At 56.4% G+C, this 27,531-nt stretch overlaps 2 protein-coding genes and 1 pseudogene across 3 annotated transcripts; 1 reads left to right on the top strand and 2 right to left on the bottom strand.

Moving 5' to 3' along the window:
- The first annotated feature begins 227 nt into the window (after nt 1-227).
- On the top strand, nt 228-19,266 carry LOC140903766 (uncharacterized). The gene is made up of 4 exons (XM_073325536.2): nt 228-493; nt 13,981-14,095; nt 15,377-16,495; nt 17,945-19,266. Exons 2-4 carry the CDS (start codon nt 14,081-14,083, stop codon nt 18,143-18,145), a joined length of 1,335 nt encoding a protein of 444 aa, XP_073181637.1. The 5' UTR covers nt 228-493; nt 13,981-14,080; the 3' UTR covers nt 18,146-19,266.
- On the bottom strand, nt 6,384-12,118 carry LOC140903739 (uncharacterized; annotated as a pseudogene).
- Nucleotides 19,267-21,921: 2,655 nt separating the features above from the next.
- On the bottom strand, nt 21,922-26,904 carry RPL19 (ribosomal protein L19). Of its 2 annotated transcripts, none has more exons than XM_073325538.1 (6): nt 26,800-26,904; nt 25,376-25,482; nt 24,370-24,492; nt 24,005-24,125; nt 23,327-23,437; nt 21,922-22,114 (listed from the first exon to the last, which is right to left on the bottom strand). In XM_073325538.1, exons 1-6 carry the CDS (start codon nt 26,802-26,804, stop codon nt 21,991-21,993), a joined length of 591 nt encoding a protein of 196 aa, XP_073181639.1. In that variant the 5' UTR covers nt 26,805-26,904; the 3' UTR covers nt 21,922-21,990. The 2 variants fall into 2 exon arrangements, with proteins under 2 accessions (XP_073181639.1, XP_073181640.1); XM_073325539.2 differs by lacking the exon at nt 26,800-26,904 and adding an exon at nt 25,680-25,973.
- Between the last annotated feature and the right edge of the window lie 627 nt (nt 26,905-27,531).

The raw sequence follows: 27,531 nt of genomic DNA, 5'->3' as shown, positions 1-27,531 counted from the left end.
GTGGCTGCGTGGCTTCAGGAGTTGGGGGGGCCCACGGGAGGAGGAGCTGAGGTGGGTAAACAGGAGCGAGAGGCCAAGAGCAGGTCTGGCAGTGCCCGGGTGGCCCCTCAGAGCCGGGTGTGGCTCGTGTTTCTGCTGGGAAAGGCTTGTTCCCATGGGTGGAGCTGAGTCAGGGCTGGGTTACGGAAAAGTACCAGGAGCCAGGAGGCAGCAAGGGCCCATCAGGCTGCGTTAGCGTCTCCAGCCTGGGCTGGGAATTTTCCATCATCTCATGTCACATCGCATTGATATTTACTTCCACTCATAGGACAGGGGAAGCAAAGCCACAGGGAGGCTCGTTCGGTCTCAGCAGCTGCTTGGAGGGCGGCTCCCGGAGGGGCTGGCGTGACGGGTGCAGCAGGTCTGTGGCCGGGGTCTGGAGCTGGGCTGGAGCTCGGAAGCCACTCACCAGGCTGGAGCATCCCTTGGTCGGCCATCGACCTCATGGAGCCAGGTGATCTTGGTAACGGGGACGGGGGTGGGAGGCTGGTCAGAGTCACTGGGCATGATATGCACTGCGCTGGGCGCCATCAATGTCCCTCCAGGAACACCGGGCCCCGTACGCACTGGGTGTGATACATCCCCTGCCAGTGTCTCTCCAGTGCACGCCCCGGCCTGAGGCCAGAGGCACTGGGCACTCTGCCTGGGGTACCCCACTGGGCACCGCAGCCAACCACTGCAGAATAACCTGACAGATCTCCAGCCCCTTGCACCCTCCCTTCCCCCCTATAACTCCAGCCAGACAAAGCGGGAAGCCCTGAAACCAATCCATTTGGAGCTCTCTTTCTTTTTTCCAATTGTCATGCAAATGATCCCAGTTAGTGCTGGCCAATCCCAGCCAGAGCCTAGGAAAACCCATCCCGAGACAGAGAAATCAGAAAAGCCCTGCGGACTGCTAGCGTGGTGAAGGCCTGTGTGGGGCAGAACCGGGGTGAGAAGTTTAAGGGAGAGATCCCAGCGCTGCAAAAAGAAGCAGGACCAAGCGAGTGTGTCCCCCCCCCATTAATGGTGCAGATCATGAGGGATCTAGGGCTCTCGGTTTCCAGCCACACCACACAGAGTGGGGGGCTAGGATTTCAGGCCAATACATTGAGCACCAACAAAAGAAAGCACGGCTCTGTTCTGTGCACTCCGCTGCAGGGAGAGGTCACTGACACAGATCCCAACCAGCGGCTCTCCAGCTATTAATAACATCTATCGCCCCACAAGACAGGGCCAGCTCACAGGGAAGCAGATCTCAGGCTTCAGGACACAAGGGGTCAGGAAGGAACTGATGCTCCAGCCATGTGCCCCGCTGTGCCTTTGGCCAGGTGCATTGTGGGTTGTTGGGGCAGAGGGAAGGGCTGCCTTCCACAGCAACAGCACTCGCCGACTGCTAGCGTCTGGGGGAAGCAGGAGATGGGCCCATTGGTCTGATCCAGAGCAGCAGGGACGGGGGGATACCAGGGTAAATGGGCCCTTGGTTGGCTCCAGGGGAGCAGGGGTGGGATCCTGGGGTAGATGGGCCCAGTGGTTGGCTCTGGGCAGTAGGGGTGGGATACCGGGGTAGATGGGCCCATTAGTTGGCTCTGGGGCAGCAGGTGCACGGCCCTTTGGATCTTGCAAGGGCAGCGCTATGAGGCAGCATAGGGATTCCTCCGTTTGCAGCACCGAGCACACACCTGCCCACCCACCTCACCGGCACCCACCCACAAGCCCCCTGTGGTTTGGGCCCCTCTCCTCCCCAGCCACCCTGGCTGACAGATTGGGAGCAGCTGTGGCTGGAGCTGGCCCCTGGCCAGGGCTCTGGGCTGCGCTGGGGCCCTCCTCTCACCTGGGGGCAGCTGGGAAGCGTCCCGACCTGTCAGGATGCATCACACTCAGGGCTCCGGCCAGGCAGGGACAAGCACGTCTCTGCCCGGCTACAGCCAGGGGCTGGGAACAGAGACCTCAGCCTCGTGCTGGGCTCAGAGTGGGGAGCGCTGGGAGTGGAGACAGCCCCTGCCCTCACAGGGGGGCTTATCCACAGGGCAGGGCTGTACCCCCTCCTCCCAGCTCCAGCCTGGAACGTGCCCCAGCTGGAGACGCAGCCCCCCGGCTCTTCTGCACCTGGGCACCACAAGCCAGCACTGACTGGGAGGGGAGTAGGGTGGGGTGGGGCAGGGCCCTAACCTGCTCTCTAGCACCCCACTGGGGCAAGTGCTGATGCTGAGAGGAGAGCACCTCCTCTGGCCCCCCCTTTCCCTCAGCACAGCACTGGCTAAAGCTGCACTGGGGCATTAGGGCCCGCACTGACTGCCAGGGGAGAGCGCCCCCTACTGAGCCCACAGTGCCCCCCTGCACTGCGCTGGGGCAGTGGGGCCAGCACTGGCTGCAAGGAGAGGTTTTCCTTGGAGCTCTCCCCACTCAAGGACTCTCCGTGGCCGGCCTGCTTGCGAGTTCAGCCCAGATCCCAGCCCCCCAAGAGCAAACACCAGGAGCTGGGCAAAACCAGCTTAAAAAGCATGACAACCTGAAAGCATTTCAGTTCCTAGCATGAGCCGCCTTTAAAAGGGAAAAGAATCCGACCGTGGAAGCAAACAAAGGCTGGAATAATGGCAGCATGTTCACTGGGTGATCTCCACTCCCTATGGTGCAGAGGGGCCATGCCGGACCACCTGCAGTTGCATAAGGGGGCTCGGGAGCGAATTTCCTTCTGCCCAGAGCCACTCCGTTTGCTCACCAAGGGCTTCTGAGAAGGAAGATGGGGAGGGGTGGGTGTTGTCAGTGAATGTTGTTACCCTTTGTATTATTGTAGGGCCTACAGGACCCTTGCAGGTCCAGCCTCCCTGTGCGCCAGGCACTGTACATGGCCACAGGAAGGGTCTGAGGGTTGTTTGGAGTTATGCACTTGCCCTACAGGTTTGGCTCTTCGGAGCCATTGACACTGGGTAGACACGCAGCAGAACCATGGGTGGCAGGTTGGGCTAGCTACCTGCATACGTACCCAGGGGTCTGGGGAAGGTTTGTTCTCGGGTGCACCTGGCTAGGCCAGCTAGGACACGTGCTCCCAGCTGCTGTGTAGACGTGCCCTTAGAGGCACAAGTAGAGCGAAGCCAGTGGCCTCAGCCCCGTTTCCTCACACCAACCCTGCAGGGCTGTGCAGCCGTCCCTCAGGGCGACAGGGATGAGGGGCTAGGGGGAGACACCCTGCTACCTGCCCGTGCCACCCCCGGCCCCGCTCAGCCAACGCACCTCGCTCCTCGCCGGGCTGGAGCGTGGCACCAGCGAAGGGTTAAACGGCCAAGCCAGCCCCTGCAGCCCGAGCTGGGAAGGTGCCAGAGCAAGGGAGGACAGGACCGTTTCCAAACCACTAAGCAAATGCCAGGCCCATTTGCATTAGCCGCAAAGTGCGGCCCCCCTCAGAGCTGCCCGTTACAGGAGAGCGGAGCACTTCCCGGACACATGGGGGGGGGTTTACATGCGTGGATGTGCCCAGAAAGCCGCTCCAGCCTTTGCCTCTCCCCACACGATTGCCTGGTGGAGCTGCTGAGACCAGAGACCCCCAGCTCCCCATGCACCCCTCCAGACGCACATCTCACCCCCCCTGCCCCTATGCCCAGCCCACCTCCACACACCCCAGCCTCACCACATCCTCCAGCCCTGCACCCTCCCATCTCCTCCCCACGCCCCTATGCACCCCCCCACCTCACATGCCCACCATACACACTGACAGACAAGTGTTCCCCTCTCTCTCACACCCACCCCATGATCCCAGCCCTAGCCCCCACCCCCTTGCCTTATCTCCACCCCCCCACAGTATTCTTGTCCCCATAACCCCCCCACCCCAGGCCCCCATCCTCCTCCCCTCATCACTGGCTACTTCTGCTCATTCACATCCAGGCTTTAAGAAGAGTTGCTTGGCATTAACCCTTTCCCCACACTGACACTACCAGTTCTGGGGGAAGCGGCCAGCAAGGCATTCGTTAATGTTAACCCTTACCCCCACCCCTAATCCAGCCTCATTCATCTCAAAGCCCCTTCCACCCTGGCAAGCCCCACTCCACCAGAGGCCCCACATTGCCCTGCCCCCAAACCCCCACCCACCAGATATAGCCATCCTTCACTTCCTGTCCCAAACAGCCAAGCACCATTGCTGTGCACTGTTTGCGAGCTGCCCTGTTCCACACCAGAGAAGGCTGCATTTCAACCCTGGGGGAAGCAATTCCTGCATATCCAGCCCCATATGCAGTATTGGGAGGCTGGAGCACGCAACGTCCTCCCAGGTACTGCCTCTCGGGCTGGGCAATGCCCTGGAGAATACCTCCCTGCCACTGGCCCACATGCAAATTGACAGCTGGCCAAAGCCCTGAGGCCCTCACTTGAAGCAGACCGCTGGGGGTAGGGGACAGCCCCGGTCTGGGATGATAGAGGGCACGGCTGTGGGTCAGGCTGGAGGAGCATCAGCTCTGCACTTCTGCATCTGTACCAGGGGGCAGGAGGTAGTCTTCCCTCCAAGGGTGACCAGACAGCCTACTAGAGCCTATGACTTATATAGGCACCTATACCACCCCCACAAAAGAAAAGTGTCCTGATTTTTCACACTTGCTGTCTGCTCACCCTATGCTGGCCCACGGGTGGAGAATTCACACCCTAGGGGTAGCACTTTATCCCCTGCCAGCACTGAGCCAGGGCTGCTCATTTTCCCCTGCCAAAGGGGGCAGGGGGGACAGACAAGCCCTGCCTAGGGGAAGGGGGGCTGGGAAGAAGAGCAGGGCCCAGAAAGATGAGAGCAGCTGGGGCTGGGAGGCTGGTACAGCACAAGGCCCAGATTAAGGGCAGGTCCCCTCCCTGTGACAGCTGAGTCAGAGGCAGCCGCCCCCACGGCACTGAGTCACCTGCCTGGGGAACGCTGGAGGGGGTAGGCAGGGGGAGGAAACAGACAATGCCCCCACTACCTCTTGCTCCTGCTCTGGGCAGGGAGGGGGGGGGAAGGAGAAGAGAACTTGGCCTACACCTACTGCCCCCCTGGAGACAGACCCCTCATCCCTGGAGGGGGCAGGAGGCTGCAGCTAGCAGGGCCCTGCAGCCAGCTCAGCCTGGGCAGCGTGAGCTGATCGCAGACCCTTGCTACATGGGGGGCAACAACGCCCGCACCAGTCCCACAATGGCCCCTTCAAGGCAGCTCAGAGTCCTTCCATGGGCCCCTCAGCTGCCCTTTGGGGCTGAACACAGCAGAGCCCCAGCTTAATGGGGGCTCCCTGTTTGCACCAAGGCTTCCTCTGAGTGCCAGCCTGGCCCACCCCCTCACATTGCTCAGTGAGGAGGAGTCCCGGGCTAGCCCCTGCAATGCACGTGGCCCTCCTAAGGTGGGGAGCAATGCTGGGCACCTCACCCCCCCTCCACTAACCCTGCACTCACTGCTCAGCAAATGAGCATTCAGGGCAGCGCTGTTTGCTGGGCACTCCCAGGACTACCCCCCTCAACTCCCCCCACCCCACACTCAGGGTCTGAGCCAGCCGGCTCCATGCACCAGCCCAGAGAGGGCACAGGAGGGGGCATGAGACAGCTCACCCACGCTGTGAGCAGGGGCTGTTCCCCACCCTGACAAAAAAGTCCCACCCCCCCAGGGCCTGTCCCCGGGGCTGGACAGTGAGGAGAGGCCTTGCTTGGTGGAGGGCCAGAGCTGGATCAACCACAGTCCACATCCCCCCGCACCCCACTGTGAATGCACCAGCAAGGCACCAGGCTGCCAGCCCCTCCCTACCCATAGAGCCCCTGCCATGGGGGGGGCAGGGGGGGAGGCTACCTCCCACCCACACAGGGTCCCACTTCCCATGGGTGACCTACAGGGGGCTCTACCTGTGCAGCCTGCCCCCTCAGAGGCAGGAACTGGAGATCCCCAGAGGCTCAGGGGGTGGCAGGAGATGACCGGTCCCTGTACCATGGGCTCAGGAATGGCTGGAGGGGGAAGCGGATTCTAGCTCTGCTCCGTGACCGCCCCGCTCCCCAGTGCTTGGGGCTGGCTCTGGCCACAGCAGCCCCAGCGCCTGGTAACAGTTCCCAGGAAGAGCCCAAGGCAACCCCCCAGCCCTAGGAACACAGCGGGGGGGCCCCCCACAGTTAGCACCTCATGCCCCCTCCACCCCCAGCGGGCCCTGCGAGCCTACAGACCGGGTGGGGAAGAGGAGGAAAGGCCAGAGGAGACAAGGGCTCAGCTTTCCAGCAAGTGTTTATTGCTCAGTGTTTGGCCCACTTGTCACACCTGCAGGTGGGCACAGGCCAGGCATCCCCCAAACCCCGCCTGTCCTTGGAACACAACCCCCCTACAGACTTGCTGGGGTCAGGGACAGCCCTGCCCCCTGCTTAAATTCAATAGACACCCTCTGCTTGGCAGGAAAAAAACCCCAACGTAAAAGGGAGGTTCATTTGCCTGGACCAACCTCTTCCTGCCCCAGGGAGCTTCCCCTTCCACCCATTCCAGGGGGAAAAAGAATTAAAGCAAATACCAGCTGAAAGCCATGGACAGCCCAGCCTCTGAGCTCTGGGGGCCCCCCTGCCTGGCACCAGGCAGCATCTCCCCGGGCTGGATGTTGTCTCTAGGCCACCTCCTGGGGCCCGGTGGCAGCTGGAAGAGGGCGCTGAGGTTCACCTCGGGCTCCACAGCGTGGCGGCAGGGGCGCTCGTTGAAGAGCCCCGACAGGTCGCTCTCCAGCTTGGCCTTGGCACGCAGGAGCGGCAAGGGGCCCAGGGCCGTTCTCGCCCGCCGGGAAGCCCAACCGGCTGCGCTTGAGCCGCACGTAGAGCTTCTGGCTGAAGAGCGGGCTCAGGTTCTCTTCCACCAGCACCTGCCGCTGGGTGCCCAGCCGCTGCTGGCTTTTCCTGCTGGGCCAGCAGCGCTGCGGCTGCAGAGAGGAGCGGGGCTCAGGGCCTTGGCCTGGGGGCTTATTCCCCCTCAGGGGCTCCCCCAGCACCCTGCCACCCCAAGCCCTATGCAGCCTTGCCTCGTTATAAGGCCCCCCGTGCTCCCCCAGCCTCTCCCCAACAAGCTTCTATTGCAACCACTGCCAGCAGAGAGCCGCACCCCCGGAGCGCTCAGGGCAGATGCCTCCCATGGCAGCCCCTGTGGTGGTTTGATGTTAGAGGGTCTTTCCTAGCTAACCCTGGGTTTGAGCCATTGGGGAGGGTCACACCCTACTTCCCACTGCAGTAGAAGACCCCCCTCCAGTTTGGGACCAGACCCCAGCTTCAGTGACAGATTTTGCTACTTCAGGAAGGGCCCGTGACTCACCCACTCCAGCATGGGCCAATTACCTTCAGTTTCTTCTTTGTGGGGTCATGGACCGTCAGGTGCCGGATTAGACTCTCCTGCCAAGGAAAGAGGAGTAAGTCACCGAGCACAAACCCCTGCCAGAGGGCCCCCCCCCCACCAAAATCCCTCTTATTCAAATATTTTAGGGTTGACTGGGTATTCTAGTGCAGTGCCTCATGGGGGTTTAGTTTCTCCTGATTCCTGTCTCATCTATGGGCCACGATCACCTGCTGGACTACATCTCTCATGATGCAACTGCTCCCCCAAACATGAGGGGGAAGATGGTGCATCATGGGAAATTTAGTCCACCCAGGGACCCCTGCCTGGAGAGGCCAATAGGAGCATGAGGAAATGGAACTACAACTCCCATGAGGCACTGTGACAGCATTTCCCAAGTTAAATATTTGGGGGGGGCGAGGGGGGGGGGAATTGATTTTTTGCCAAATCAAAAAAATTGATCAAGTTAAAAAAGCTTCCTAGAACTTTCCCAGGGAAAAAAAAAGCCCATTTTCAGCCAGCTCCCTGCACAAACCCTTCTGCTACTGCTAGTAAAGATGCCTAGAGCCAGCTCTATGCCCCACAGCCCCCCCGCCGTTCAGCTCTATGCCCCCCCTTTCCCAGTGCCTAAAGACCCTGCTGCTTCCTCACCCGCATGGCGAAGGCCTTCTTGCAGCCAGCGAAGTAGCAATGATATTTCAGCAGCTTCAGATGCGCCATCCGGATGTGGCTCTCCAGGTTGAAGACGGTGGTGAAGAGGCCTGGCAGTCAGCTTTGGGGCACAGCCACCTGGGCTTCGGCAGCGCCCGCTTCTGCCAGCTGCGGAAGGACTTGTGCTGCCGCAGGCCGCCTGGCTTCTTGAAGAGCTTTGGACACAGCTGGGACTTGTACTCCGCTGGGCGGGAGAGCACGGGCTGAGCCCCCAGACAGAACCAACACCCCAGCGCCCGGCTGCTTCCCAGGAGTTCTGGGGGATTCATACCCCTGCCCCAGAGAGGATGTGGAAACGGAGGAGGGCCACTTCCAAGTAACTTCTGTGGTGTGAGCTGGGAGCGGAGGGGTGGTTGGAGCCGGTCTCTGATGGGACAGGTTCTACTGGCTGGAGGGACACAGGACTAGCCCCAGACCAGTGTAACCAGTATCCGATGGCCCCCACAGAATCCAGAGCCCCAAGGAAGGGCAGAGGCAGCTGCGGAAAGCCCTCAAGAACCCCAGGAGGGCCATCAGTCAGAGGAGGAGGGGCAGGTTATGAAGAATCATAGAAGGTTAGTGTTGGAAGGGACCTCAGGAGGTCATCTAGTCCAACCCCCTGCTTGAAGCAGGACCAATCCCCAATTTTTGCACCAGATCCCTAAATGGCCCCCTCAAGGATTGAACTCACAACCCTGGGTTTAGCAGGCCAATGCTCAAACCACTGAGCCCATCTGGAGTACAGCAGGGGCAGGAGAAGAGGTAGGGCAGCCTTAGGACACAATTGTCTCCACTTGCCTGGGGGAGGAGGCCGATCCCACTCTTCGCTCCAGCCTCCCAAGCAAGGTGGAAGCACCACCAGGGGGGCATGGTGCAAGGATGCCAGGTGTGGCCAGGCTGGCCTGGACTGAAGGTCAGCAGGACACTGGGGTTTGACCTACCCCCAGGTCCTCCATCATTTGACTCCACTCTGAGTCACCCCCACAAGCCATTCGTGGCCCCCCCCCACCCCTACTGGTGATGCCCAGAGAAAGGGAGACCCTGACTAGGAGAGAAAGGAAGCCCTGGGCTTCTCAAGTCACATTTCCTCCCTAGCCACAGCCTGGAGAAGGAAGACCTCTCCACCACCACCTGCTGGGGCTGATAACGTGACCTCCCAGCCTGCCGATATTACAAGCTAGCCATGTTTGATTTGGGATGCCACCCATTCAGTGCTGGCCCAGCGAAATGCAGGCAGACTGGAGGGGAGGGGCTCCCCTACACCCCTGCCTTACCAGGGTGCTGCTGTAGGTGTTTCTGACGCTCCGTCCAGGTGGGCAAGACAGTTCCGCAGTCTGGCTTGGGGCACCAGTATCCTAGAAGAGGACACTGAGGGGGATCAGCAGGTGCAGAGATGCTGAACTGGGCTGGAAGGAGCCACCCCAGGACAACAGGAGTCTCCAGGTGGCTGCTGAGCCCGGCCTGCAGTACCGGTGCCCTGTGCTCAGAGCCGCTCTCCAGCGGGGCGCCTCCCACCACGGAGGTGCTGGTTCGCCTCCAGGCACTGGCATGCTGCGTCCGGGGGCGGCTGTGCCAGTGAGAAGCAGGAGCTCCAAAGGATGTCCCCATCCCAGCCTGGGGGCAAAGGTCCACTGCAGATGGGGAGCCAGAGACAGTCAAGTCAGCAGCCTCAGCTTCCCATTCAGCAGGGAGCTCCCAGCAGTTTAACAGGAGCCTGTCGACACCTGCGTCAGGGAATCAAACATCTGCTGGTGCCGTTTAGAGCATCCCGCATGGAAGGGAAAGTTTCTCTCTCATGCTAGCCATTTTCGGGCAGTTTGAACTGACCAGCGGCCCTGCAAACCCCAACCAGCTCCAGGGCTGCAAGGCCAGGCAGGGTCTGGGAACGCCCACGCTGGCTAGGCGGGGGTAACAAACCAGGCTCGGGGTCCCTGTAAGGGCAGAGGGGGAAATCGCTTCTGCGGGCCCATTGCACGGCCTCTGGGGAGGATCATTTCACACTTGTGCCAGGGGCTTTGCCGGGCCCTTTGCTAGTCTCCCCCCACTTCTTGCCATCTTACAAGCACAACCAGAGCCGTGACCTCTGGCGCCCTCATGTGTTCACGGAAGGAACAGACTCCCCCAGCTTCAGGAGACCCAGAATCTGGTCCTGCCCCCCAAGTCCCACTGTTCACAGCTTGGCTAACACTGAGTTGCCCCCCCCCCCGACCCATGCACTAGGAGAGGGGCACTGGGACGATCCCCACCCCCTCTCCCCTAGCCGTAGCTCCTGCTGCCAAGGCTCACCCCCCCCCCAAAATCAGGGTCACCGAACAGATGAAGACCCCGCCCCACAGAGGTGCTGCTCCAAGTCACTGTTCAGAGAAAGGGAGAGTCAGCCCAGAGAAGGGACTCTGTTGGCATCACACCCTATGCCTAGGGGGCTATCTGGGCTACCAGAGCGATGGCCCACCAGGCCCCCAGATTGAAAGGGGTGGCCCAGGCATCAGACCCAACAGGAGTCAGAGTCCAAGAGCCCATTCAAGCCAGTTGTGACCAGACCCCTATCTGCCCCCCTCCACCCCCCATCACGCACCAGCTGTTCTGCCTCACCCAACACCCCACCTCATTAACTCCTTGCCACCAGCAGGCACTACCTGGAAGGACTTCTCCGCACCATGCTGGGCCCTGCAGTGCTTGGGCAGGTGGTTCTCAGGCACAAAGGCAGATTTGCAGTCAGCATCCAAGCAGCTGGAGAAACGTGGAGACACGGCTGATAGACAGGGGTTAGCGCCAAGCCAAGCCCGATGGGGCCCAGGCTCAGCACAGCCCAGGCCAGTTAGCCAAAGGAAAGGGGTGTGTAGTCAAGAACATAAGGCAGGGACAGGTGCCCGGGGGGGGGGGGGAAGGAGAGAAGAGAAGCGGGGGCGTCTGGATACTTGACCTGCCCACAGCCTGGCCAGTTCAGTGGCAGGCAGCACAGCCTAGTGGGTAGGGTACTGGACTGGGAGTCAGGAGACCATGTTCTACTCCCAGCTCTGCCACTAGGCTGCTGTGTGGCCTCATGCAACTCCCTTCCCCTCTGTGTGCCTCAGTTTCCCTCTCCCTTGGTCAGTGGTGTCATTTACACTTATCTCCTCCAGGGCAGGGATTCTCACTGTGTTCGTGCAGCACCTGTCACAATGGGGCCCAGAGCTCAGTTTGGCACCAGGGCACTCCTACCTCCTGCTTCCCTCCCCAGAGGGCTCACCAGCCATGATGGGCTCATTGCTTCCCCGAGAGACCCGCTAGGGACCACCAAGGCCCATTAGACACCAGGGGAATTAGGGGGCCTGAGCAACAGGAGGGGAAGAGAGAGAAAGAAGACAAGCCACTTTCCCCAAGCCCCCCACCCTACCTGTTCAGCCTGGCATCACCCTGCTGCAGCTTGGGCATCTGCAGGGAGCTTCTGCGGTGGAATCGCTTGCCACAGCCGTCCTGGTCACCCAGCTGAGCCATCTGCAGAGACGTGCCTTTGTGAAGGACTGGCCACCCTCCCAGGCCCCTTCACACTCAGGGATGGGCCATGTACAATAATCAAGGAGGTAGGGGCAGAAGGATTAAAGGAGTCCCAAACAAACAAACAGCTTGTACGAGACACCCAATGCAGGAGGGCTGGTAGCCAGGCACTCAGTAGTCATGAGGTACATGCCACTCAAGAGTGACACAGCCCAGGCTCACAAAGGGTTAATCAGCATGTCTCCCCCCTGAGACAGCTCCACCTTATTAGATCTGTTACTTCTAGGATCAAGAGAAGTAGCCAACCCACCTGCTTTCAACCCCTGCTCAGGCAGGTCAGCCATAGGCTGACACAGGCAGCTCCGGTGCGCCTTTCCCCATGGAGAGCAGGTAACAGGCTCTTTGGAGCCATGGAGCAGGGCAGCCCTCTCCCCACCTTCCTAGAGGGGTGCAGGTCCCCTTCTTACCTCCCCCATGTGCACAGAAAGAGGATTCTGCAGCCTCCTCTCCTTGCTGAGCACAGCATCACACTCCTCGTGGGGGCAGGCAAAGAGGTCAGAGGCCAAAACACCCCCCAGGGAGGTGCTGCATCCCCCAGCCTCCTCCTGCAGCTTTGCCTCAGCCATAGGGGTTGGAGTTTTGCAGCACCCCTCTCTCTACCTGGAATACTCTATAGCCCCTCAGTTTGCTGCTGAGCTGCCATCTTTATACTCTGCCTCCCACGGGGGCTGCAGCTGACTCCCATCCCATCAATCAGGGGCTGAGGGGGGGAGCAGGGTTAATGTATCCACATCATTAGTGGAAAGCTGCCAGGGGTGGACCTGGGCTCAGCATCCCTAGGGCATTCTCCCTGCAGTAGGCTTGAAAGCAGAGGGCCTTGGGGGAAGCAGGTGTTTAGGTGGCTTGTTCTTATTAGCTTCAAGGGGAGTTAGGTGCTTTGCCTGCTTTTGAAACCCCCCCTAGGGACCACTCTGCACCTGTAGAAGCCCTAGCCCCAAGCTCCTGTGGGGGGAGAAGGGTCCAAAGCAGCATCCCTCCAAAACTGGCTCTGAGCAGCCCCACTGCTACACATAATCCAAACTCAGCCGGGGATCTAAATGGATCAAACCAACCCCAAGCACCTCCTGGTTCAAGGGGCTGGATTCTGAGTCAGGAATTCTCAGCTTGGGCCCATTTGTCATGATAAGGCAGCATGGTTAGCGGTGAAGGTGACTCAGGACAGCTGGGTCTAACCCTAGCTTTGCCACTGGCCTGCTTGGTGACCGCAGGCACGTTCCTTCCCTGCTGTGTGCCTCAGTTTCACTCCCCATAAAATGATGCTGACTTCCTTTGTAAAGGGCTCCCAGCTGTTGGCATGACAAGCCCTGCAGGTGTTGGGTAAATCCTTCTTCTGCTGTTTCTCTTCCTATCCGTTATCCACCTGGATGGTAAGGCCCTGATCCTCAAAGGTATTTAGGTGCCCAACTCCTATGGATTGATGGGAGTTAGGCACCTAAATACCTTCAAGGATCTCTGCTTGAGCTCTTGGGGGTACAGCTGGGCTCTCCCTGCAGTACCTAGCTCGACAGAGCTCCAGGTGCTACTGTAATATACATCATAGAGAGCAACCCTGGTAAACCTGCCAGCCCTGCACTCGTTTTGCTATGGAGACAGTGCCCTATGGGGAGGCTCGCCTGCCCCTTTGTGACATCAGGCTGGAGGGAGGGGGGGAGGTTGTATCCTGCTCTGCTGGCTGAGGATGAAGGAAGGGGCTGGGAAGCAGGTGCTTGGCAGTGAGATTGGGAGAGGGACAGAGAATCGGATCTACAGCAGCCCAGGGGTTAAAGGGACACATGGATTACAGTGCCCGGCGTTCCTCCCACCCTAGTGATCTGAGCACAGGCCCGGGAGCCAGGAATGCCTGGGTTCCATTCCTGCCTCTGACACTGATGCGCTGAGCGACTTGGGGGCTAGTAACACTGTGCCTCAGTTTCCCCACAGGGCTAGTAACTCTGGTTTGCTGTGGGCATTAATTAGTTCATTAACGGACAGAGGTTTACAGGTGCAAATGGCAGCACAAGTTGTCTTTCGGCATTGAAAACATGCCAGTTATTAGTGGGAGGAGATGGCTCAGGCACTAATGGAATCGGGAGATTATTTGCCGCTGGATCACCAGCGTGGAACCAGGCCCGGACCCTGCAAGCCGCTTCCTGTGGGTGGATTCCCATGCCCACACTCAGCCCTATTCAAGGCGTGATATTCCCAGGGATCCTGCTGTCCACGATCAATATCAGCCTCCAGCAGCTGCTTGGCCATCAGTGAGTTGGGGGCATGCTGGCCCAGTGGGCCAGCAGGCCCCCCCCCCCCACCAAAGCTGCCATCACAATAGCCGCTGACTGGCCACCACCTCGGGACCCTCCGCAGGGAGCCCCAACTTGGAATGAGCCTTGGGGACGGGGGCATGCTGCCCCCAAGGCTCGGGGGATGGTGCCCCGGCCCCTTTCACTGATGCCCAGTCCCTTCTGCAGGGCAAGGACATCTTTGCACTCCCAGAGCGGAGCTGGGAGTCCCGAGCACGCCACACCGGACCTCGTCACGGCTGGAACCCGGCGTAGTGATACGGCCACCATGGAAGGGAAGCTGGTGAGGAGCTGTTTGGGCCAAGCTGTACAGTGGCCATGGAGCCACAGAGGATCCTCGGAGGGAGGGAGGGAAGCCGGGGAGCCGTTTCCTGACTAGGCCGAAGCCTGAGACTCAGCCACGGGTCGTGAGTCTCCTTTTGTTGGCCCCACTGCGCTGCAGGGCCTGGGGCCAGACTCCTCCGAAGTCCCGTCAGGCACTGTGCTGGCTACTTTCCTGGCGCCAGCTCCATGCACCCACCTCCCAGGATTTCCAGTAAGGCCAGGGTCAGGGGGAAGAGCGGAGGAGCAGCAGCTGGAGCTCGCCCTTGTCCTACAGATGGGGAAACTGAGGAAAAGACCCGCCCAGGCTGAGTCAGCGCTGGAGGTGGGGACGGAACCCTTGTCGCGGCTCCCGCTTCTGACCTCGCCCCCGAGCCACCCCGGCATCTCTGATGTCAGAGGGCAAAGGTCATGGCACTCAGTTCTGAAGCGTGGCCGCCCACGTATCAGAGCGAAGTTCCCAGCTGGCTCCACTGCTAATTCCTCGCCCATTCGGTCTCTCCAGAGCCCCCTTCTCCATCGGCTTTGCCCCAGCTGAGGTGGAGTGACCAGGACTAACCAGACGGCTCCAGCTCAGGCCACCCCATCGATCCCCATCTGGGCTTTAGGATATTCTCCGAGCTATTTCCTAGCCTGTTCCTCATGCCCCTTCACATCCTGTTTGCATCCCCAACTGCTGCTGTGTTTCCACTGAGTGATGTCCAGGTCACAGCCCAGCAATGCGTATGAACGGCTCAGACTGGTCCTTCCAAGGCTGAAGGTCACCCAGTCGGCTGGGCATTGCTCTTGCACTGGGTCTCAGATCCTCCAAGTCCCAGCGGACGATGCACTTGTGCACACACGCCCCTTGTGATCAGTCACGGGGGAAAGCAGCCATTTAACACACACACACCTTGTGACACAATTGGGCCTTTAGTTGAGTTTATTTTCCTTGGCGTTCTCCAGGGAAGGCCTTTTCCTTGTATTTCATTGGCCTATCTGTGTAGCTTGGCTGGGTCCTGGAGTCCCCCCTCCACTGCCCCACTGGCCTAGAGAGGTTGGAAGCCCTAATGCTATCTCAGTTAACAGAGGTAAAGTCCTTTGTCTTTGGAGTGATAGATTCACTTGTGACTGGGATGTCTCCAGCCTGTAGCACAGACATCCCCATCCCCTGACCTGTGCTACACACTTGACCCCCTCCTGCTTCTCCAAGCCCCATATCTCCTGTTCTGGAGCTCTGCTCTGGTTTGTTCCTCTCCCTCAGGTCGTAGAAGATATCGAAGAGCTGGATACAGAAGAGGACAAGCGCATGGAAATGACATCAACTGACAGCCATGACGACAGCACTGGGGTGCTGGTGCTAAACCTCAGCGGAGAGGAGGAGGAGGAGGCCTCGCTCGGAGCAGGCCAGCCCATGGGGATAACCATGGTCCCAAAGGCTCCAGGGGAACATCTGCCCTGGGTCCAGAACAACGACAGCCAGGAGCGCCTCGTGAAGCTGATGTGCCACCTCTTGAAGGCCGCCCCAGTGGACATGGTGTGGACTTCGGGGGAGCAGATCAAAATTGTGGCCGCCAAGCAGAACGCTGGCTCCGACTCGCCCGCCAGCCACCGGGGCTCGGAAGGGGGAGTCCCCGAGGCAAAGGGTGCAGAACTGGCCACACGCTCGCCATCTGTGACCTCAACCAAAGAGGCCCTGGTGGCCACAGAGGATGAACTGCAAGCCAGCCTGGGGAAGACCCTAGAGCCCAGGATCAGGGACCAGAGTGGCTACAACATCATCAGGTGCCTGATAGGGGGAAAGAGCCCTTCCAGAGGTGAAGATGACACAGAGAGTGGGTATGAGCGGGACCAGGAGGGGGCGACTCCACAGCAGGGCCCAGCATCACTCGGCGCGGATAAGATTTTGCCTGAGAACGATTTCAATCAGTCGAGAGAGGACGGGGACCTTCTGCTGCAGGAGGGATGGGGCAGCCCGGGAGTTAGAGTGGAGGAAGTGCCACCCTCATCAGGCAGGGCTTCCCGGTCCTTCTCTCCAGAAAGCGTCACCCTCTCCCGGCTGACCGGCTCTCCCAGCTTGGATTCCCCTGGAGCACTGCAGTGCAATCCCTCGCCTGAAACCTCTCATGAGACAAGGACAGAGCCTGGGCCCAGCTGGTGGCTTCATCCCAACCCTGCCTGTCAGCTCTGCAGGGGGGGCCTCAGGATCTTCAGACCCCCTGACTTGAAGGGGCCGGAGGAGGAGCTAAGGCAGAAGCTCAGCCGCTGTCACAAATGGGGAGCAGACGCACACGGGGCCATCTTCTCCAAGGCAAAGAGGCTGTTTTCCAATTACCGCCTCTGCCCTCCTGAGGACTCCAGGGCACAGGCCTCAGCAAGAGAGGTAAGGAAGCCACTACGAAGGCTTTTCGGCATCCGCATTTCGAATACGGCCATCACCATAGAGTCTGGGCACCCTGTACAAACGTAGAGGGACATCATTCTCTCTCTACAAAGAAAACCCCTCCCTCCAGCTGTGTCAGGCCTTGGCTGTTGGCAGTTCTCATCCCTGACCAGTAAGAAGAGGAGGGGAAAGGCTGGATTAGACAGGAATGATGGCCTTGTGGTATAGGCTGGGGATCTGGATTTAATTCTTGGCTCTGCCCCAAATTCCCTGTATGAGCTTGGCCAAATTGCTCAAGCTCACTCTGTGCCTCAGTTTCCGCACTTGTAAAATGGGGACAATAATCCTGCCTTTCATCCACCCTTTGTCTTGTCTATTTAGCTTGTGAGCTCTTCAGGGCAGGCACTTTCTCTTATTCTATTTACGTACTGCGCCCAGCACAATAGGATCCCCAGTCTGTGTGCGTGCGTGGAGGGCTTTTGTGCCTCAGTTTCCCTATCTGTAAAATTGGGATAACAACTCTTCCTTTGTCTGTCTTGTCTGTTTAGGTTGCGAGCTCTTCAGGGCAGAGAATGACTCATAGTCTATGTCTGTGCGGCACCCCGCACAACAGGGCCCCAGTCCCTGCTGCTGCTGCATATAAACAATAATAATTCCCACAGCAGGCTGAAGAAGAGGGACTAGGAATAACATTTAGTGCTTTCAGCCCATCCAACAGTCTGTGAGCCCTTTGCAAACACAAATGGATTTCACCATGGGGTCAGGGCTCAGTGATCACCCCCATTGTATCCAGGGGGAATTCGAGTGCCTCACATAGAAAGTCAGTGATGGGACCAAAAATACAACCTAGAAGTCCCTGCTCTGTCTTGCCGCTTCCAAAGTGAATTAAGCTAAATCCAGAAAAGGCATTTTTACTCCAGAATAGGTGTCCCACATGGGGAGCTATTGCAGAATAGTTATTCTGGAGTAACTATGCCAGTGAATTTCCCCATGTAGACAAGTCCTAAGGAGTCTGACTTTCACAGAGTCCCAGACTTTAAGGCCAGGAGGGACCTTTCTGATCATCTAGCCCAACCTCCAGCCTAGCAACAGGCACCTCCCACAGTGCATCACGCTTGTGGTTGAGCTACAGCATAATGATTGAAAAGGCATCCGGTTTTGGTGTGAAGGCTCCAAGTGATGGGGAAACCCCCACATCTCTAGGTAAATTGTTCCAATGGTTAACTCCCCTCATTGTTAAAAATGTCTTCTTTTTAGCCCAAATTTATCAGCTCCCAGAACCGGTTATGCCTCCTCTGCTAAAGAGTCTATTGGATATCTTCTCCCCCTGTAGGTGCTTGAGCCACCTCTTAACCTCCTCTGGGACAAAGTAAAATAGTCTGATCTCCTTTGGGCTTGTGAGCAATTCAGCCTTCCGAGCTGTAATTGTCTTTCCTCTGGGACTTCTAGGCTGTTCTCCAGGAGAGCGCAGCGGCTGCCCTTCAGAAGACGACGCTGGTCAGCACCAGGCCCTCAGCCCACCTGAGATGCACACCCACCCTCCAGGCTATGACCTCTCAGCACAAGCATGGTGATTTCTCTTCATCATTCCTCCAATGGGCTCTCCGGAAGCTGAAGATGTTGGTTAAAAAGACAGCCCCCAAATCCTAGCTGAGACTCTCCTCCCCACAGATGGCTGCCACCTCTATTAAAAGATCAGCCCTACCATTAAAGTGAATGATCTCCTGTAGCACAGGGCTTTGAAGTCTTGGCTGCACTGATCACAGCAGCTGCGACACCAGATGAAACGTTCTCATTGGCTTTTTGCCTCCGGGCCACTAATGGGGGCAGAAGAAATCATTATGACCCACCCTACGCATGGTGCTTCAGGGCACACAGAGCACCTAAGGGAGCTGAAGAAAAGCTGCTTTCATGTAGGCAACCTGAAATGTTATTGTATTGCCTTAGAAAAGAACCTGACCTGGTCAGTGGAAATCTCCTGTGCAGGATGCAGAGGGGTGGAGGAGGAGTTCCCATAAGCTTTCAGCGAGGGGAAGAATCTGTACTCACATATAACTTTCCTCCAATGCTTCAGAGTTGAATGTTTAAAAACCTAACGCTGGGGTGCCGAACTCCCACAGCTTAGGAGTTGTAGGTGCTGATCCTCCTCTGAAAAACAGGCCCAGAGTTTTATGGGCTGGAAAAAAAAAAAATCACTTCCTCCCCAGTCATGTTTCACTGTTGCTCTGTTTCTGTAATACAATAATCTCCATAGTCTTAGCAGACACATGACCTGAATATTTAGTGGCAGGAAAACAGGCAGATTTGAAACACCTTTCCACCATTCTTTCCCTGAGCTGGTCACCCCCAGGGGCCATCTCTAGCAAGCCCAGAGCAACACCCTGATCTTTGCCACACCTGCTTAGTCTCTAAAATGAAGGTCTCCGACCCTGAAGCTCCCACAAGAGGCACTCCCATGAGTTTGCAGGATCAGACCTATGTTTATACTGTACACACCTTAATGGCTGTTCTAGTTACCATTAAATCTAGGCCATCAAGTGCTTACAAAATGGATCCAGCCACAGCGGACTGCTGCCCCTAGTAAGTGCTATAAAGAGACCCTGATGCATGTTGTCATACCAGGCTGCATTGCAGAAAGAGGCAAAGATGGTTAATTATATTTGATCTCACCACACGCCCACTTGGCTTTTCCTAGGGAGAAGTCTTGCTACTTTGAATTCTCAGGGAAAACTCTGGTTGAAACTGAACAGTTGTAGTTTTGAAGACCAACATTTGGGATGCATAATATGGAAATCAAGGCAGGTGCACTGGGAAGCGCATCCACTGCCTTCCCCAAGAACGTTCCTAGGCCCTTTCACTTTCTTCCCAGGGTAGAGGCGTACCAACCACGCAGTCATTGCAAGGAGGAGCTTGGCTAGCATGTCCCATCTGCTCTGCCTGGATAGCAGTGATCTCATGTGTTACTTGGGACTTTGCCCTAGTACCTTTTCCCAGCATTCCCTCCCCCACAGTGAGACAAGGGAAACACCACTCGGTGCCATGTAGCCACTGCCCCCTTTTCTGAGACACTTGGGATTCTACAGTGTGGAACATAGACTTTCCAGATGCCTGTGAAAGAGCATCGCACACTGCACAGGTCAGAAATATGCAGAGCTTTTAAAAAGGAAAAAAACCCATGAGTACCAGACTGCAGAAGTGGTGTCATCTGACTAGAGAGCTGGGCTGAGCTCAGACCCAGCTGGAATGGGTACTCTGCACATTTAAAGCTCCTTACTCAAAACTATACCTCTGATTTCTGTCTCCCTCACACTGCCATGCTTTCAAGGTCCGGTTAGGGTCCAGAGAGAAAAGTTACATCCTTTGCATTGAAAGTTCTAACCATGGCAGGCTGGGATTTCTAAAGCTGTATTACTCTCGTGCTCACTAGATGGGCTACAGACAGCCCTGCCGACTGATGTGCTCCATTTATGCATAAAACAAGTTTCCACATGCTGCCCTACTACCTAGGGCCTAGAAGACATGAGAAGAGATTGTCCCTGGCCTCTAATGAGATTGTCAATTGGGGCAATTTTTGATGTGGACACTTCTCCATAGATCAAGACCTGATTTCATACGGATCTCTCACCCAGGAGAGGGGGAGGTACTTGCTAAAACTTTCAGGAATGTTTTAAACATTAGGGTACTTGCTTGGACCTTTCTCCCCTCCTCCCACAGAAACCAGCTCTCCCCACCTTTCCTCCCTGTATATGGCCAAGGGGGCCACTGCCCCCCATTGCACCTATAACACCCATCCCCAAACAGGGAGAAGGGAAGGATCAACCCCAGGAAAGTTGCCCTCCTTTGCCATATAGAGCCCTTAATTACTGTGGCTTGTCATTGGCCTGGCCCTCCTTCCCAGGATGCTCTTTCCTCCTCCGCTGCCTCCTCCTGCCCCTCTGGCTTCTCCTCCCCTGCAGCATGAGGGTCCGACAGGAGACAAGCTGCAGCGATAATTAGTGGGGCACTGGATTCCCTGACCAAGCCTCAGGCTGCAGGTTAGAATCATAGAATATCAGGGTTGGAAGGGACCCCAGAAGGTCATCTAGTCCAACCCCCTGCTCGAAGCAGGACCAATTCCCAGTTAAATCATCCCAGCCAAGGCTTTGTCAAGCCTGACCTTAAAAACCTCTAAGGAAGGAGATTCTACCACCTCCCTAGGTAACGCATTTTAGTGTTTCACCACCCTCTTAGTGAAAAAGTTTTTCCTAATATCCAATCTAAACCTCCCCCACTAGGTTGTCCACTAGCTGCCCTGCACGGACCATGCCGGTGCACTCTAGGTACCCAGAGCATGTTAACACAGCCCAGCAGGGTCTACAAGGGAACTGAATCTTGGGCAGGGAATTCAGCAGCACCCCAACCCCTATAGGCAATTGCTGCAGCTGGCCTCCTATCAGACCCTCACTGCACAGTCTGAGCATGTGTCACAGGGGTGGTGGAAAAAGAACAGCCCCCCATGGCCAGTGCTATATGGGGTGTTCAGCGGATCCAAGCAGTGGTGTGACACTTTTGTGTGCGCACACACACACAAAATTAGCTTTGCTTGAAGCCTGAATTAGTAATTTTGGAATTACATGTAAACAAGCAGGAGGATTACTGAAAATGTAGGGAGGCATCTCTGCATGTGTGGTCACGTCTGGAGCGGGGTGGTTTCACCTAGATGTGTCCTGCTGCTTACTGAACACCAAATGCTCACAGGCCAAGTACATGTCTGAAGCAAGCCCGTTGCCCCCCGTTCCTCAAGACAATCAGGCCTGTAACACTGTGGGTACAGATTCTTAACACTTTCCTTTTCTGTGTGTCCTTTACCAAAGTTTGGGGCTGTTACAGGTACCCATTCCCAGGCTTTGGACAAGCTGCCTATGTTCAATGAAACGTTTATCCCCTTGGATCATGCCATGGATAATGAATAGCTGCTGCCCCCTGCCCCCCAAACAGGATTTCCACACACAAAATCCCAGACTGACCTTTGCTTATGAAGGTGCCACTTGGCTCTAACTTTTCTACCTGGTCTGAGATACTACACTGCAGGGATGCAACACTTCCATGGAGGGATTGCTCACACGGGTGGTTTCTACTGCATCTTGCCCCCAGGGTGATCTACAAAGACTTCTCCTTTGCTTTCACCCCCAGCTCAATGATCTTCCTCTGGCTGTGAGTCCCTTTGCCCTGCTCCTAATCCAGAACGAGTCGCTGTACGGACAAGATGCACCCCACAGCGTCCCAACGTTCAGTGCAAGTTACGAGTAACCTGTCCCCAGACCTGTCAAATAGAAAGTCTGTGTCAGAAGTTTTACTGTATCGCAGGAGGCACTTGTATCCAGATGGCAAAACGACCTCAGCGCCCTGAGACCCTCAACTAAACCCGATGTAGGCCAAAGACTAGGTTTGGCTGTGGAACGTTTATTAATTCCCTTTGATGGAGAGCACTATGTACACAGAACAGCCACAGAAGGTTACTTCTTGGTTTCCTCCTCCTTGGAGAGAGTCTTGATGATCTCTTCCTTCTTGGCTTGCAGACGTTCTTCACGGCGCTTGCGAGCTTCCTTGGTCTTGGACCTGCGAGCTTCCGCCTGGTCACTGAAGATGAAAACAGTTTTCATGAACATGGCCTCAGCCTCAAGCAACCCAGATAAACCCACCCAGCTTTTACCCCCACCTCTATTTTTCTCCAGCCGTAGGAAGCTGTGGTAGAGAGATGAGGTGTGAACACACATTTCACAAACACCTCATGCACCATCAACTGCTTTACAGCTGCTGTTTATCAGGTTACTAAGCCCATTCACTTCCTCACTAGCGCTTTGCAATGTAACAGAGACATAAGTGCAATTTAGTATCTTGTTCAGTAACACCCCACTGGCCTACTAAGTAATATAGGCAGGCATGAATGGGATCTACCCTTGGCCAGGATTTGGACTGAAACAGGTCCTTGGACCAAACGACAGCACATGGGCTTGCTGTTGTCTTTACTCCTTCTCCAAGGACACCACACAGCAAACTTGTTTGTTAGACAGTGCCCTTGAGATCTTGACAAAACTGGTCAGACCAGTGATTGAAGTTAGAAAGGAAAAGTAATGCATGATCTGCCAGAACCCATTTGTCCTTCAATTGTCTTAACTTCGCCTCTTCTTGAGAATGGATCCTTCAATGGCAGGGTCTTTGGACAACATTCTGCAAGGGAACTTGCCCATCCCCTGAAGATGTGTGTTATTTCCTGGGTGTTTAAGTCACACAGAAGGGCAAAGCTTGTATAAAGGGGGCATTCAGGTCACACTTGGATTTATTTACACCATTAAAACCAAGCCATTAATATCCAGATCTGTCAACATTTATGAAGTATTATTTTGTATTCCACTGAGCCTTAGGCCTTGTCTACGTTAGAAAGTTTTGCTGCTCTAACCATACTGGTATAGTAGAACACTCCTAATGTGAATGCAGTTATACTGATATAAGAGGGCTTATACTGTTATAAGTTAAGATAGTTTGCACCCATACCAAACCTTAAACCAGTATAGCTATAGGAGTAAATAATCCCCTAATTGACAGAGCTATAGCAACATAACTATGACCAGGCTTGGATAGTGAAGAGATGTTAGTGAATTTCATTTGTTTCCAGTCAGTTTCACTTTACAGGATGCCACAATAAGAGAATCAATGTCTTTGTAACCCAGGTGCTGAAAGCTCATGGAATCACTTGAACTAGTACTGAGCACTTTTAAAAGCTCACTTGTGCAAAACTTAAGTCTCAGACCTGTACTGAGCTCTAAATCGCTTTAATAATCAAACACTTACGCCAGGAGCTTCTTGCGAGCCTTGTCTGCTTTGAGTTTGTGAATGTGCTCCATCAGAATCCGCTTGTTCTTGAACACGTTACCCTTGACCTTCAGATACAGGCTGTGATACCTAACAAAAGAGAAGGGACCAGGTGAGGTGAGAGAGCTCACTGTGTTGCAGGAAGCAACACTCATTTGTTTGATGGTGCAAAAGAGGAAATACGAACTGTGCAGCTTCCAAGACATCTTGAGTGACTCAAGATAAACAGCAGTTGTGTCTTGTCTGCAGTGGACCACACAGTGACCTCTGTGTCCCAGAGTTTTAAAATTAATTTAACCCTTCTTCAGCATCTTAATCTACCACCACACACGACTCCCTTGTCCTGCCCTCCAGTTTCAGCAGAGGAGCTAGTCCTGAGAAGCACTCGCTAACATCAAGACCATTCTGCAGCAGCTTTCCAGTGCCCTTATCCACTGCAAGGGATTTATCATTTACGTAAAAGGTGTGTTTAATCTCTCTTAGCTTTCCCCTCTGGCATCTGTTGGTTCAGGTCTAAGGTTATGGAGCCTGCTGCAAAAGCCTTGAAGAGCAGAGGCTGGTGTATCCAGGCGGATGGGGACCCTGTTCCCCACCCACCCACCCACACCCACCAGCAAAGCAGCAGCAAGGCAGGATTCATTTGGCTCTCAGACTTACATATGGCGATCGATCTTCTTGGACTCCCTGTATCTGCGAAGCAGACGTCTCAGAATTCTCATTCTCCTCATCCAGGTCACCTTCTCGGGCATACGAGCATTGGCTGTACCCTTTCTCTTACCTGGAGGCAGACAGAAAGATGTTACAGAGCTGGAACACAGCTAATTACCAGTGAGCATCCTTGCCAGTGTGCTTAACACCTCTGCTTGCCTCAAAATCCAAGGAGTATGATTAACAGCCCAGCTGCTTTACAAGGCCCCTCTTTGGTACATAAGGCAGTCTATAAATCCACCCTCAGCAAAGGTCTCTAGAGTTTGACAGACGTTTAACCCCAGTTATCTAGAGCGAAGCCAGCCATCACTTACCGATGCCCATATGCCTGCCCTTTCGGCGGGCCAAGGTGTTTTTCCTGCATCGGGCACGGGAGTGAACAGTCACAGGCTTGCGGATTATCAGACCATCCTTGATCAGTTTCCTGATCTGCTGACCTGGAAACCAGAAGAGATGTTCCATGTTGAAGACATCAAATGGAACAGAAAATGGACAGCATGAGCAAGGCAAGAGACTAACACGAACAAATTTTACTTTTCAAAAGGAGTTTTTGGGATGGATTACAACATTTAAGTCTAAAGGAATTTAAGAAGATTTTGACCTTCTTTACAGAGGCCCCTTAATTAAGTTTGTTTTCCTCAGGCAATCCTGTTGTAGTCCACCACAGGCCTACATGAGAAACTTTCTCCCAGTCACTGCAGTGCGGACCTGAATGGAATAAACATATTTTATAAAGATGTCCTTTGGGTCCAGCTTCTGCCTCCATTCTATCTGCTGGATCTGCCAGCTCAGTTAACACAAAAGGAAGCCTAGTCCGTGAGAAGGAACAAACTGTCTATTTTTCAGTGCTCATAGTGAACTGTATCTCATGTATTTCTGCTCTTCTCTCTTTTCAATCGTGCATCTCACCTGTTCACCACTAGATATCCCTGTGGTTGGTCTTTGACTAGATAGTAGTAACTCCCGTCCCCCCAAAGAACATCCACACTTGTCATCACATTCTTGTGTGAATTCTTTCAGTGTGGGTTTAGCCGAATTCTAGAATTTGGTCATTTACTGCTTCCAGTTAACAAGGGAAGGCAATTGCTACACACCTGTAAGTCAGCAAAACCTTTGAATATAAAAAGGCCCATGAAGAAGGCAATTCGGTTAACTACTATTAAATTAACCTTTCTACTACCGAGCCTGTAACAAAGACAAATTGAGATCACTGCCTCTTCTGCAATATTCAATAATTAGCAAGGCCCATCATACCAGAAGATAGCACTAGCAAGTCACTTAATTGCCCAATGCCCATGTGGAAGAGAAATGGTTACTTACGAGAATTAGCATTGGCAATCTCATTGGTCTCATTAGGATCCAACCAAACTTTCTTCTTGCCACAGCGCAAGACGCTGGAGGCCAGCCTCTTCTGGAGCCTGAGCATACTGAACAAACCAACACACATGGCTTAGAACAGGCAGCCCCCAGTTTAGTGCAATGAAAGATCACAAAATTTTTCACTGTTCCAGGAATGCTCAAATTGCAGTCTAGCTTTATTTAAATGTATAAAGGGTCTTTCATTGGAGAGATTACAAAGCCTAATGCAAGTTAATTACATATGGTACTGCTGAAATGTCGTCACCTCTGAAGTGAAAGGCAGCAATCACGTGGAAATCCGGCATGTGGCAAAACAGTGCGAGTGGAGAAATTGCGGCCAGTGATGTTGACCAGATCAAACTCTTATTAAGGAGGTTTTCACTTGTGGCAAAAGCTCAGAGCCGAAGGTGGCGGGTGACCCATTAAACAGAAGATGGGATGAAGTTTCTAACAGCAACTAGTGATTCTGGGCCCCGGCCACTTGCGGTGCCTCATGCTGGCCACCCAAAGGTCACCATCACTTTGGGAGTGAGGCCCAGCTCTCAAGTGCCCAGCGGGATCCCCCTGGGGTGGGAACAGTGGGGAGATCCAGCAGAGCGGGGCCTTTACTGGGGCACCACCCCCAGCGCCCGCGCAGCCCCCCCCGCTCCATTCCAGCCCCCCCAGCGCGCGCCCGCGCAGCCCCCCCGCTCCATTCCAGCCCCCCCAGCGCGCGCCCGCGCAGCCCCCCCCGCTCCATTCCAGCCCCCCCCATGGCGCGCCCGCGCAGCCCCGCCCGCTCCATTCCAGCCCCCCCAGCGCGCGCCCGCGCAGCCCCGCCCGCTCCATTCCAGCCCCCCCAGCGCGCGCCCGCGCAGCCCCGCCCGCTCCATTCCAGCCCCCCCAGCGCGCGCCCGCGCAGCCCCCCCGCTCCATTCCAGCCCCCCCAGCGCGCGCCCGCGCAGCCCCCCCCGCTCCATTCCAGCCCCCCAGCGCGCGCCCGCGCAGCCCCCCCCGCTCCATTCCAGCCCCCCCCAGCGCGCGCCCGCGCAGCCCCCCCCGCTCCATTCCAGCCCCCCCCAGCGCGCGCCCGCGCAGCCCCCCCCCGCTCCATTCCAGCCCCCCCCATGGCGCGCAGCCCCCCCGCTCCACGCCGGGGGCGCCCCTTATCGCCCCGCTGTCCACCGCCCGGGTCCGGGCTGAGGGGACGAGCGAGGCCCCGGATGGGGGCAGGGAAGCGGCTCCTCACAGCTAGGCCCAGGCCCACCCGCAGGCCCGGCACCGGCCGCTCTCCTGAGGCGAGGCGAGGCGAGGCCAGGCCAGGCCAGGCCCGGCCCGGCTCGGCCCGACGCGCCACAGGCCGCAGCGCCCAGTCCCCGCCGCCCCGCGCCCCGCGCCCCGCTCACCTCATGGCGGCAGCGGCCCTAGCGCTGAAAGGAAAGGGGGACAGTAGCGCCGGCCGCTCCCACTATCAGCGCGGGGGTAGCTGGGTGGGACGTACCATATCACCCCCTCCGCTCACAGCGCCTCCCCTCCCCTCCGATCCCGGCTCGCTCCACCCCTGAACGGGGAAGAAGGGGCCAGAGCTCGGTTCCGAAGGAGAAAGTGCGGACGGAACCGGGAGTCTGAAACATATCTCCCCACCCCCCGCGTCTGGGAATGGTACGGCCCGGGGCGCAGCGGCGCCTGCGCAATGATCGCGGAGGCGTGCTGCCCGGACTAGTCCGGCGGAGCGTTCGCCTGCGCAGTGGAGGGAAGCTGCTCAGGGCACCACGTGGAAGGGGGGTGTTGGGTGATCTGCGGTCTGGGGAGGGCTGGGCGCACGGAGGAGCGTAAGGGCAGGCGTGGGGTGGTAGGTGCTAGGGGCCTTGGGGCAGATCAGGGCTGGGGGGCAGTCAGGGGGTAGGAGCTGAGTTCATGGGGTCAGGGGGGGAGTCCTGGGGCATAGAATATCAGGGCTGGAAGGGAGCTCAGGAGGTCATCTAGTCCAACCCCCTGCTCAAAAGCAGGACCAATCCCCAACTAAATCATCCCAGCCAGGGCTTTGTCAAGCCTGACCTTAAAAATATCTAAGGAAGGAGATTCCACCACCTCCCTAGGTAACCCATTCCAGTGCTTCACCACCCTCCTTGTTAAAA

The sequence above is a fragment of the Lepidochelys kempii genome, chromosome 27 (genome assembly GCF_965140285.1).
Source record: "Lepidochelys kempii isolate rLepKem1 chromosome 27, rLepKem1.hap1, whole genome shotgun sequence".
NCBI lineage: Eukaryota > Metazoa > Chordata > Testudines > Cheloniidae > Lepidochelys > Lepidochelys kempii.
The sequence above is the reverse complement of the archived record's forward strand: the minus strand, read 5'-3'. Positions and strand labels throughout refer to the sequence as shown.